The 12,695-nt window shown below is 42.2% G+C and overlaps 1 protein-coding gene across 2 annotated transcripts in view; it reads left to right on the forward strand.

Moving 5' to 3' along the window:
- Positions 1 to 8,398, forward strand: part of zmym2 (zinc finger, MYM-type 2) — a 28,260-nt gene extending 19,862 nt beyond the window's left edge. Inside the window, exons 21-25 of one of the 2 annotated variants that reach the window (XM_020631985.3) lie at positions 14 to 156; positions 1,947 to 2,061; positions 3,051 to 3,293; positions 4,401 to 4,545; positions 4,921 to 8,398. In XM_020631985.3, the coding sequence (XP_020487641.3) occupies positions 14 to 156; positions 1,947 to 2,061; positions 3,051 to 3,293; positions 4,401 to 4,545; positions 4,921 to 5,143 (869 nt within the window). In that variant the 3' untranslated portion in view covers positions 5,144 to 8,398. Of the gene's footprint in view, positions 1 to 13; positions 157 to 1,946; positions 2,062 to 3,050; positions 3,294 to 4,400; positions 4,546 to 4,920 lie in introns of those variants that run through there. The other variant, XR_010667617.1, reaches the window with a different exon arrangement.
- The last annotated feature ends 4,297 nt before the right edge of the window (positions 8,399 to 12,695 follow it).

The raw sequence follows: 12,695 nt of genomic DNA on the forward strand, positions 1-12,695 counted from the left end.
CCGTGTCCCGCAGCTCGGTCTAAAAGTAATCTTTTGTCGCTGAGTTCAGAGGAGCTGAATGTGGCTCTGTCCCGGTTTGTTAGGGAGGTCTGCAGGCCCAGTGGGGAGCGCTACTCTCCAGACAGCATCCTCTACCTCTGTCTGGGGATCCAGCAGGTTGGTACCAAGCCAGGGAATCGAACCCCACAACACCAGTTCAATTAAAAAAAAATACTTTACTTCTCCTGGGGGGGGGGGGAATTCAATAAGGCAAGTTCCAATAAGCCGATAGCAAAACATAACACTTCAAACTGGGCTGTTTCCACATGTGCACTAAAACCCTCGAAAGTTCCCAAAGTCTTCAGGGTGAGCTGCATGTGTGAATGCTGACAGACAAATTGTTCTCATAGCGTTAGTATTCAGGTAAATTCAAGCGAGCGAATGGGCAGGGTGATGACGATAATGTCCTGCAGCCGGTGCGCTAATGGCGCAATCTTTGTGCACCTCATGAAACTGCTGCATGCTCTTTTCCTCTCACCAGTATGTTCTTCTCCACTCTTTCTTTCATACTGTGAATACGTCCAATAACAGGTAGCAATGATTTATTTAGCAAAAAACTGACTCTGACTCTGTCGCTTAATCTGCCAACTTAGACAGAAAGGGGGTCATAAAAAAGACTCGGAAAATGTATAAGGGGGCTTGGATGGTAACTTCCAGGTTTATATGGTGTTTGCATTCAGACATGCAGCTCTAACTGGGAATGCCAGGAAGTCTTTAAGAATTATGTGCGTGGTTGAAAGCAGCATCAGCAACTGAGGACGTTTTCAGGGTCAGGGTGGAAACTTTCAGGAGTGCTTCTTTGAAAACTGTGATGGACACTTAACTCAGCTGCTCGTCATCAAGAGTCACTTTTCCCCACGCTTCCTGTCCCTCTGGAGCTCTCTCTTTCACAAGCAGAAATGCCCAAAAAGATATTTAACCATAAAAAGAACAGTTTTAATAAATGTTTTATGTCATATATTTATGCCCTGAAAGACGGAACCCCCTTTTTTAGTATATATTTTCAAAACCCAGAATGGAGAAAGGGCTCAACACACAAACCCTCTAATAACGATCCTTTAATCTAAGCCGATTTGTCCCACCATCCCGCCTCCTCCATCTGTTTAAAAAAACGCTTACAATAAATAAAATACTTTAAAAACACAAATGTGAAACCTAAAGTTAAAATCAAAAACAATGCATGTTTGGTTATTCTCACAATCAAAAATCTGATTTACTATCAGAATATGACATTAGATTCACATTTAAGTGAAGATTAAAACAATCACTGCCAATTGACCTTTCTGTCCCGCTTCCTCTGTAGTCACTTTGGAGGTAGGAACTAAATGTAGGGGTGTTGTTTCCAGTAGGACATAAATGACTAGTGCACGCTCTTTCCCTCCTGCTCTCACATGTGAGCAGTAGCAGCAGCAGCATGGCTGCAGAAAAGAGTCCTGCATTGTCTCAAATTTTCAGGATTTGGATTCTTCTGGCTGAAAAATGTAAGATTGATTTTGTGATTGTGAGAATTAACTCAAGTTTAAGATTTCATTTTTTAATTTAAAGTTAAATTAAGTGTTTTGACTTAAAACTCTCGGTAATGTCTTGTGGCTTTTCAGGGCCTGCTTTTCTTTTCTTCTACCTGCTTCTCTAAAAATGTCGTTTAACAAGCTTTTAAAAATCTTTTTCCTTCTTTTAAATGAGTAGACTATTAGTGTTCAGATGTTTTATGAAATGTGAACGCAGAGATTTGTGTCCAGTGATTATAATCATTTGCTGTTCACATCCTGAAAAACAGTGATGATCATTTTAATATGAGGACACTCAAGTTTTAAGCAAACACAGACTGCAGTTTTGATTTTATTCCTTTGACCCTTTTATTTTTTTTATTTTTATTTTTTTAAATCTGCGTTTTTCTTGGTTCATAGCATCTTCATGCCAAAGGCCGGGAGGATGACCTGTTCAGTGACCCGTGTTACCAGACGTTTGGAGACGAGCTCAACAAAGTCCTGAAGGACTGGCAGCCCAGTGTGCTCCCTGATGGTGAGTGAAAAGACCCTCCGCACTATTCTATATGAAATAATGTTTTATGGTTTTAAATAAAGTTACTTCAAATGTATTCAATGAGTAGAAAAAATAGGTAGCTGTATAAAAAAATGAAAAGAACAAAAATGCAAGTCATAGCATGAAGAGAAAAGAAATGTAGAGGTCACATTTGTTCTTAGTACAGTGCAGCTTTCAGAACTGCAAGGTGAACAGACATGTTGAGTTGAAACTCAAATAATCCTTCAAGAAAGATCACGACGCCCAAGAAAATGAGGAAAATCCAGTTGTTGGTTTAGAACAGTTCATCTGTTGTGTTGCTCTTTATTATGTGATGGCCCTGTGGCCTGTTAGGTGGTGCCTTCTCTTCTCTTGTGTTGGTGCAGGTACATGTAATTAGTAGGTGTGGTTGCAGCCTGACTGAGAGCACCTGGGCACAATGCTCCAAGTCACTGTAAAAGCTGCCACTTTAATCTGCCCAGAGACTATCGGCACGCGACTTGTTTTGTTACTGAATCTTCTTTTTCCATCCAACACATGCACAGTACACACAAACATCATCGCTTTCTGCAATGTAATCATATTTTTGTAAATATTCCTTGTCATAATCATGACAAGGAATACTTTTGACAGAGAACAGCAGATACAGCTGTTGGTTTGAGGCTCTAGAGAAGTAAATCTGTTGTGTTGCTCTTTATTATGAGCAGCGGTGTCCGATGATTAGAACTCTTCTGCTGTTCACATCCTGATTTTTTTGTGATTGCACTTTTTGTAATATGAGGACACTAATGCGTCAGATGTTTTCTAGAGCTCAAACACAATGAGCAGGTAGACACTGCAATTTAAGAAGTCTTAAAAGTTTGCAGAAAGATGACCCGAAATGGGAGGCAAAGGAAATGAATATTACTGAACTCTACATATAACCTTACAGGATGCTGTAAAGTGAGTTTTGAGATCTTGTATTTTAAATGCATTCTGTTCTCCTCCAGGCTCGTTGTGGGGACGCGTGGAGGAGCAGAGTCTGTGGAGCAGCCGGCAGCTCGGGGAGCAGAGTCCTTCCGCTCTGCTGCGCTCTCTGGTTTACCTGAACACCAAATATTTCGGCCTGCGCACCGTGGAGCAGCACCTCCGCCTCTCCTTTGCCAATGTCTACGGCCCCGACACCGTCCATCCTGTCACCAAGGAGACCACCGTCTGCATCCGCGTGCCTTCCATCTCTCAGGATCACAATGGTAAGACCGGTAAAATGCACGGAACGGGACACTGTTGTCCCTCTAAGTGAGGATGTGTGCAATTGGTCCATCAAAAAAACTAAACATTGTCACCATTGCCAGTCAACGCAAGAATTACGAGGCTGTTAGACTTATTAATAATATTTATATTAAGGCACACAATGCAAGTTAAAAGTTGTGCCTAAGCTGTAATGCAGTCTCCTGCCACAAGATGGGGCTGTAGCTCCACTTAATGAGCCTGCTCTCCCCTGACCTACAGCCCGGATGTAAACCAGCACAGTGGACGGATGCAACTTGAGCGCTGAGCAGTTTGCAGTTATATAGATGCAGGAAATGGAGATTTAGTTTCTATGTAGGCTGTGTGAGGTCAAACAGGTGTATCAACCGGAGCAATGTGGAACACAGGAAGGGAGACATAAACCTGTGGAGAGGACCAAAAGGCTGGTGCTAATACCACTGCTAACGTTAGCAACACTCAGCATGCACAATACAAAAAAACTTAATGAAATTGGCATAACTAAGTGTACTTTTGGTGTCTCCCTTTATTTACCCGTCATGACAGGGAGTACTTATGACAGAGAAAATGTTGATTTGAGTCTTAGAGAGGTTGATCTGTTGTGTTGCTCTTTATGAGCAGCGGTGTCCGATGATTAGAACTCTTCTGCTGTTCACATCCTGATTTTTTTGTGATTGCACTTTTTGTAATATGAGGACACTAACAGGCCAGATGTTTTCTAGAGCTGAGGGAAGGTAGACTAAAATTTAAGCTGTTGTTAAAATACATTTGTGATACTATAATTGTATTTATTTATTTCAAAAATGTGTTTTTCGTTGTTGCACTTGTGAATATTTTAAATAACGAGTGAAGAGCTAGTAAGGATATATCATCTCTTGATTTAAAAAAAATGCAAGTCTTAAAAGTTTGACTTGCATTTTTTTCCCCATGTTAAGCCGGTTTAAATAGTTAAAGTATGACGGTTTTCTTAATTTAAGACTAGTCTGAATATAACTGTGTTTAATTGATTTTAAAATTACACACCTTGAAACATAACTACCCTAACTAGTTTTTAAAAATGTTAATGATGATTTCGTCGTCTGCTTTTCAAGTGCAAACAGAGTCGAGGAAGAGGAAGCGGAAGTCGGAGGACGGGGATCAGGACTCTGAGCGAGATGACGACTCGGGAGGCTCCACCATGCGCTGCCCGGTTAAGAAACACGAGTGTCACCTGTATGAGCTCTACAGATCCAAGTGGTGGGTTTGATGTCTTCACTGGTCATAAGGCAGATTTATTGATATCGCAGTCAGCTATTTTTTTTGAATATTTCATCATTGGAGTGCATTTTTTTTTAGTCAGTTGCTCCATTTTGCGTCCCCTATTCAAAGGCTGCTTGTTGTCTCTTTAATCCTTTGTCAAGTCCTGTGATTATAACTTATTGCTGTTCACATCCTGAACCACAGTGTTGATTATTTAAATATGAGGACTTAACGTAAAGCAGTCTCAGTTGTGTTGAAGTTATGAACGATGGATTGACTCTTCTCTCTCTATCCCCCTTCCCCTTCTTTTACTCCTCGTCTTTCCTTTAATCTCTGCTCCCTTACCTCCGTCATTCTCTCTCCTCGCTCCAGCCCTGCGTTGCTGCAGGAGCGTTTGGATGTCTTCTACGTTCAGCCCGATCCAGCCTACAGTCCTGAAGATCCACAGTGGTTCAGCTCCACGCCGCTGGAGCGACGGATCCTGGAGAGCCTCCTCACCAGAGTCCTCCTGGTCAGGGACGTTTACACAGACAAGCAACACCTGGAGGAAGACGAGGAGGAAGAGGACCGGGGTGATGCAGTCGGGGGAGAGTAGCAGAAGCTTTGACTTTTTTTTTATTTTTAGAAACTAAACAGAAACTAAAGAGGAGGATAGCTAATAGAGTATGTGCTGCCCCGTCCCCTGACGTAACATCTGCTCCCATCTCCCCTCCTCGCTGACTGGCTGTGTCCTCCTGGTGAGGAGCGTCCAACACAGGGAACTTAAACGAGTAGAGGATGAAGAAAATGGCGCTGAAGAGCAGCTCAAACTGCTCAAGTAGAGGAGGAGAAAGATGTGACCTAAGTTTAAACAGAGGATGAGGAGTTGGGGATAAAGGAGGTGTGATGTGTTCAAAGTAAAATCAGGTAGATGGCAGACTACATTGACGCTCATCATCGAGATACATGGAGAACGTTAGACGTACAGTTGTGCACCAACAGTTCTGAGGGCATCGTTCTTTCATCGTGCTCCGACGAGGAGTTTGAAATTATGAAATCATGCTTTAACAAACATTTCTGCATCCACCTGGAGGCTACGAGGAGGAGGAGGAGGAGGAGGAGGAGGATGATGGTTTTACAAAGTTGTGAGCAGGAAATGACACTCAGGAGGTTAGAATGTCATCTTTGATGCAGGCAGAAGTTCAGCTTCCTAAAAATAGAAACAGAGCTGGTTGAAGTCGAGCCATCATCCACAGCTGTGCTAAATTTAGCAACTAGAAGTGCTAGTTTGATTTCTATTTTTCAACTTGTATGATCTTTAAAAATGCCAATGATATGGTTATGTCCAATGATACTTGACTGACAACCATTCCTCCTCCTCAGATGGTCGCAAAGTTTGGATTTGTACGAAATAATTTTGATAAATTTCAGATTTTAAAGTCATGCACACCCACACACCTGTTCTTTTTTTTTTCCTACCCCCCCTCAGCTAGAATTTTGGCCAAATGTACTGTGCGGTTGCTTAAAGGCAGGACTACCAGGATGTAACACGGGGAAGGTTAAAATCATTAAATTTCCGCAGCCAGAACAATAACTCTGTTCTGCTCATGTATCGTTATCTGTGCCTGGTGTTGTTTCTCTTTGCTGAATTAAGAACTGCTGCAGACACGGGGGGTTCACTCCATTTATCATAGAAAAGAACGGGAAATAAAGTCTGTTCTAAATGCCTATATGTCATAAATTGTTGGTTTTCCTGTCAGTTTTAAACGGCCACGTGAAGCAAATATGATTTTCCTTTTGGGTTTGATCTCCAGCCGGCTCTGGTTGAATCACAGGTCATACTCGTTATCCTTTGACCAGACAAAATATATATATTTTTTTGCCTTTTGCATCACAGTTTTTAGCACTTGTATTACCAGGCTACGCACTGCACTGTTGCTTTTACACATGGTTTAATTTGTGAGGGCAGAAGAAGACATTTACCTGCTTTAACCATGTGACAGAATAGATCTTTACATGGACAGGAATGAGATGAGGTTACTGAACGATGTGTGTCTGACCCTGGAAGTTATGTTTTATTGAGTACTCTAAAGTTACATTAATTTGTGTTGATGGTTTAAAAGTCCCTAATGTTCAAAGTCACCCTTCAGTTTGAGAAATGTTGCCCCCTGGTGTCTTTTTGTTGCACTTTCCCCCCTCACGAAGGTGGAGTTTCTGACTTTGCAACCGTGCAACCTTAACTCCATCAGCCTCCTCCTCCTCCTCTCACGTCTGGGTAGCCTTCTGTTTCACACATTTACCCGCACTGCACTCATTTCGCTCTTCCTCCATCAGTACTGCTCTCAGGCGAAACCTTTGCACCACAGAGGACCTTTCAGCTCAGCAGGATTCAGGACTGCAAAAGAGGAACGGACTCTGACGGGCCTCCCTCGCCGTGGTGCAGGGGTTAAAAGGCAACCTCATGCTGACATGCTGCGTTTCTTTGTAAGACACGGGGAACCCTCATCCATGCAATGTAGCATTAAGAGCATACTAAGCCCAGATTGGGTTGCTTGGACGTGTAAATATCTCTGGAACATGGTGATGAATCAACACAGACGACACTGCATAGTTTGGTTGACAGAAAAACTCTCAGTGAAACTTTCATCTTGAAAACCTGCCTCCTGACAAGCCTTCTTTTTTTTTTTTTTTTTTTTTTTTTAAAGACTGGTTATTTATTTAATTTTTTTTATTACTTTGACTGTGTCCCCCCCCCCTTATGTCACAATGGGATTATCATGGCTCCCACTTCCTTCTCACCCATCATTCATTGCAAAAGCCGCTGCAGCCCTGCACCCCTCGCCTTGTCTTTGAGAAGGTATCGTTTGAGAACCTGTGAAACGTGAGGGACACAGATCATTCAGACTGTTTTTCCCCTTCTGCTTTTTTGACCCTGTGTTTTTTTCCTCCAAGTCAAGACAGATTTAGTTTGAACATGAGCGTTTGGTTATTAAGCGCTTTATTCTTCCTCCAAGCTCTTTTTGAGTCCATGCACTGCAAAAGTTAGTTGGTTGAAGTCTGAATACTTTTATTTTCACAAACTCAAATCCTTTTTTTTTTTTTCTTCCAGTGTTCATCGTTTATTTCCTTTTTTATTTTTTTACTTTTATTTGAAGTTTCTTCAGGATTGTTTCAATAAAAATTAAGATGTGTCATCAAGTAAAAAAAGGTGTTCATATTTTTTTTTTTATTTGATTTTTTTTACGGCCTTTTCTTGACCACGTTTATACCACGCTGTAAAGCTACATTTGAACACTAAGCAGTGTGTCTTCGGCTTATATTTTAAGGAATACTCGCCAGATGTTAAGTTACAAAAATCTGTGAACGTGAGACTTGTCTCAAAATGTTCAAACATGTCGTCTTTGCAGGATCCTCATCAGTTTTCTTTTATCCTAAGAGCTACGTTCCAGTTATTTTGTGCACTTGACTCTGCTGCAGTCACCGGTCTCGATTTGCAGTGAGACACTTCAGGAACAGAGTCGGTGGATTCAGAGGGAGACTAAAGGGTCTGGTTTTCTGATACCAGATCAGTCACCAGCCCAAAACCCAGTCCTTTAAACTTGACTGAGGAAGTTAAAAAAAAAAAAAAAACTGACCGCAGATCAGAGGACTCTCTTAAGCCCGGCTGAATTTTCTCCTGCTGGGCTCGGTGGCGGTGACCAAACCTCTAACCCCGGGATCTGGACCTCCAGTAGTTGCTGTGGCTGGCTTTAAAGCCGAATGTGATTGTGCCTATCTGTATATACTGAAAGTGAGTGATTGTGACTCGATGCTTTGTGTGTGGGCGGGTCGGCTGATACAGTCGTGTTAAATAAATGGTTTCATTTTCTAACCCGACTGCTGCAGTTTGATTTACCTTAAAGAAAACAACAAAACATAAGACGGGCATCGAAGGGTTATTAATTCAACCCAGAACTTCTAGATGTTTTTAAATAGAGTTTAAGCAAAATGAGGTGATGAGGTCTGACTTTCCAAAAGAGAAATGATAAGCACATGTCCTCTTCCTGTTACACAACTGGAAGAAAGAAATGTCACCACGCTCGCTAATTATTTGTTTCAGTCAAGCATCTGCTGGTTCCTTTTTTTTTTTTTTTTTACACCCGAGGATATTGTGCGTTATGTTTTTCTTTTCATAGTAAAGGAAAAGTCTTCTGTTGACTTTTGATTTGACAACAGAAGTCATTTGAAAAAGCAAAATTTTGGATTTAAGAAAGTACAATTGGTGTTTTAACAACTAGACACTTAATAGGGAAAACCATTTCCTATTTAACTTATAAAATTGGTCAAAACAAAAGTTCTGAAAAATAAAAATAAAAATTTAAAGATAATTTTTTTTATCAAGAATCACAAGGGCATTGTTTCAGCCAAGACAAGCATCTGTAGTTATTTTTATTTGTTTTGTACACTTAATTCCATCTACTTGACTTGTTTTTCTCTTTGGTGTTGACTTAAGAAATCCTGAATTTTGGGCACCAGATAGCCTCGTGGTTTTGTTGCGACTTCATGTATGGAGGCAGTCCTCGTCGTAGTGGCCCTGGATTCCAATACGACCTCTGCCCTTTGCTGCATGTCGTCCCCAACTCTCTCTTCAGCTGTCCTATCCATTAAATTATCTTAATGAAGATTCAAAAAAGAAATCCTGAATTCAAAACACTTTACCACAAGGAACAAGAAGAGAACTTGCTTCTATGATTTTTGGTTAACTGGCCCTTCAAAAACAGGCTTGTGTGTCTACATTTGATGGTGCCAAATGGTTAGAGGAAACAGAAATAATGGATCAGTTGACGATTGTTAAACCCACCACTGTGCAACAGGTATGTTGACACCTTTACTTTACACTCATTACAAACCCAAATTAATTTTCTTTTGTTTTCAGACTTTAGAAGGACTCTGGATGCAGAAGTCTGCGTCCTTCAAGGCAAAGGGAAATTGGTGAGGTCCAGTACCGGTGATTGGTGGCATGATTTGGCTTAAAATAAAGGTTCCTGTTATGAAAATGATCCTGGGTAGGGTTCAGCCAGACCTGGACACACTCCTGCTCCTAAACGTCTTCTAATTCTTTCAGTTTAGATAACTGACATAAAACTGATGGAATGAGATGTTTTCTACAGCGTGTGAAAGTTGGCTCAACATGGGGGGCCTCCTCAGTGTGTTCTGACCTTCCACGCTATCATGTCCTTTTCTTTTCTGCAAGGTGCCAGGCCGACATGACACTGAGGCAGGGAGTGTTGTCTGGGAGATGACTGACAGCTGGGCGGGAGGCGGCGTGGTCTGTCGACACTCAGGGGTCAGTGCTACAGCCTGGGAGACGAGGCTCAGGGTCTCAGTGAGAGGACGTCACCTTGGATAAACTAAAGAGGTAAGGAGGTGTTGCTTAAGTATGCAGGGGAAGCACTCAGCAGAGACTTGGACTCATGTTGTTCATATAGTTGCCTTTAAGTTCTGTGAATTCCAGTCCAGCAGTTAAGACAGATTTGCCACCACTAAATCAATGATAAGCAGAAATCAGACCAAATATATTCTTGGTTTATACCATAGACTGCATTAAACATGGACGTAGTCTGAGCCTCATCACCCATTGCTTTCTAAAGAGGCGTTATAAGGCCCAACGATAGTGGTCGCCATATTGGACATGCTGTTTTAACTGAACCTTCAACTACGCTGCATTCACACTAGACAATCCGTACCATGCCCCAAGAACGCTTGACCCCAAAGTCCAGTTCGTATGACTAGTGTGAGTGCTCCGTACCCATTGGCCCTGGTACACTTGGAAGAGGTGGGCGTCGGCATGGTACAGTTGCAAATGCATGAGCACAGGAAGGCAATGTGGACACATTAGGTATAACCCTGCATTATGAGTGTTAAAAGGCCGAAACTGACCAAAACGACTCAACGTAAGCCACAAAAAGTCACAATCATATTTCTCTGCACCGTTCTGTTGTGCTCCTGCAGCACTACACGTATGATGATGATGATGATGATGATGTATGAGCAAGAGGTAACCATGTTCAGGTTGGGTCAGGGGACTGGGAAGGTGAGACAATCGGTATGGGAAACAGGGCATAGTATGGAGCCCAAAATCTAGAAAAAGGCAAAAATAAGGAGCTTCCTCGCAAACAGCTACAACTGTTACCCCTGTCAGTCAACTCTGTCGAGCCTCTAATTATGAAGATTTTTGAATGACTTCATAAAAGCTAAATAAAATAATAAAACTGGATGAGTAATTTCAAACAAATCATCCTCTGTACATTTTTTAGGACTAAAGAATGGAGTTATAGAGACCAAATATCTTTGTAAACATGCTTCTTTCTGCTTTTGCATTTCCATATTGGCCTTCTTCCTCAACAGAGGTCGCTGCTTGGTCCATATGTAGATATCTGTCTGTATAGCGTAGCCCCGCCCTCTGCGATGTAGCCCTACCCAACCCTAGTTTGAAAGCTTTTTTTTTTTTATGTGGGAATGCATAAATACATGCAGGTTCAGAGCTGCAGCTGTTATAGTTCTGTATCTTTATTGTCTATCTCTTTTACAGACCTCAACAAATATTTCATTAAACCTTCCTCAACTCTTACAAACTTCTCTAATCTGTCTTTAACAATGGTCACAGACATAATAAATGTTTTTTTTTTTTTCAGTTTTTGGGTAATCTTACAAGAGAAGAACATTTGTTGGGGACTTTTTGTTGTTTTGGTTTAATGCTCACCACTTCCAGTAGTGGGTGAGTCAATGGGATTTAGGCATGATAAATGATATTTTGTGTTACCATGGTACTCGAGCATCATGGCATAGTGTGGTTGATGTTTGAATAGTTTCTGGACAACATAGAGCTCTGTGGCAAAGAGGAACACCTGCTGATAAATTCAATATCTCAGCTTCAAAATGTACCAAAAGACCTCCAAGTTCGAAACACCTCGTCTTTGTGTGAGTGTGAAAAAAAGGGCACTGTCGCGTCCCCACCAATGGGTGGCGCTACGCCCTCGCTGTGAACCCCGCCCGGGGGGGAGATGGCGATTGCTCCTTTATTGGCACCTCCATCATCATCACGAGATGTGCTGTAAAAATCTAACACCCATCAGTAGCTGCAGGACCGTCGGCAGCTTTGTTGAGCTTTCATGTCAGCCTGTCAAGAGGTTTCATCTGCAGTTGGCTGAAGTGAGGCGGCCTCCCCTCTCCTCCCATAAGCCTGTGCACACACCCCACCTCCTCCCCTACCCTCCACCCTCCACCCTCATCCTCTTGCTCTTCATACACACAAGAAAACTAAAATCTTTTGGGGAGCTTTGAGGAAAAAAAAGGAAAAAAAAACATTCCCCCGTTCCACCTCACATTTTTGTTGGGAACATGCACCGGTGGAGTTACAAAACACGGTGACAAAACCTAATTTTTTGAAGAGGCAAGCTTTTTTCTTTCTGTGCTATCTGTCAGAGTTGGCCAGACTCCAGTAACTTGTCCCATTGATCTAAAGCTAAAACGGCCGTGTGCGCCCACACAGCCAGGCCTGCGAGGGAGCGGGGTGGGTGTAAAAACATTTTTTCACCCTCATGGGGTTTTTTTTGTTTGGGCTCAATCCCCAGCTCTTTCAGGGGGCATAAAGAAAGCGCTGTGCTCAGCAGGGTCATGTGGGCGAGGCCCGGGGGGCAGACTATAGGTGGCGATTAGGGCCTCTAATGTGCAATGAATCCTCTTCGAATCACATGATATGAACTAATGTCGCCATTTAATGATAAAACAACAGCGACTGGGAGGGAGAGCCAGTGTGTGTGTGTGTGTGTGTGTGTGTGTGTGTGTGTGTGTGTGTGTGTGTGTGTGTGTGTGTGTGTGTGTGTGTGTGTGTGTGTGTGTGTGTGTGTGTGTGCTCGGTGTGTGTGTTTGGTGTGTGTGTAGATGCAGTGTACAGCTGCACAGAGGACAAGAGGGCAGGAATGGATGACAACTGCATTTCTCAGGTTGTGTGCCTCAACGCCGGGTGCAGGACCGGCTGAAGGATGGGAAAGAGTTTAGCTGGGATGTGTGTGAACGTGCAAAACAATTTCCCCCATTTTCTTTACTTTATCCTCTTTGATACTTCTTCTGACATATTTCTTAAAATCTAACCCACTAAATATGTTCATTGATCCTTTGTTTCCACA

The sequence above is a fragment of the Labrus bergylta genome, chromosome 13 (assembly GCF_963930695.1).
Source record: "Labrus bergylta chromosome 13, fLabBer1.1, whole genome shotgun sequence".
Classification (NCBI taxonomy): Eukaryota; Metazoa; Chordata; class Actinopteri; order Labriformes; family Labridae; genus Labrus; species Labrus bergylta.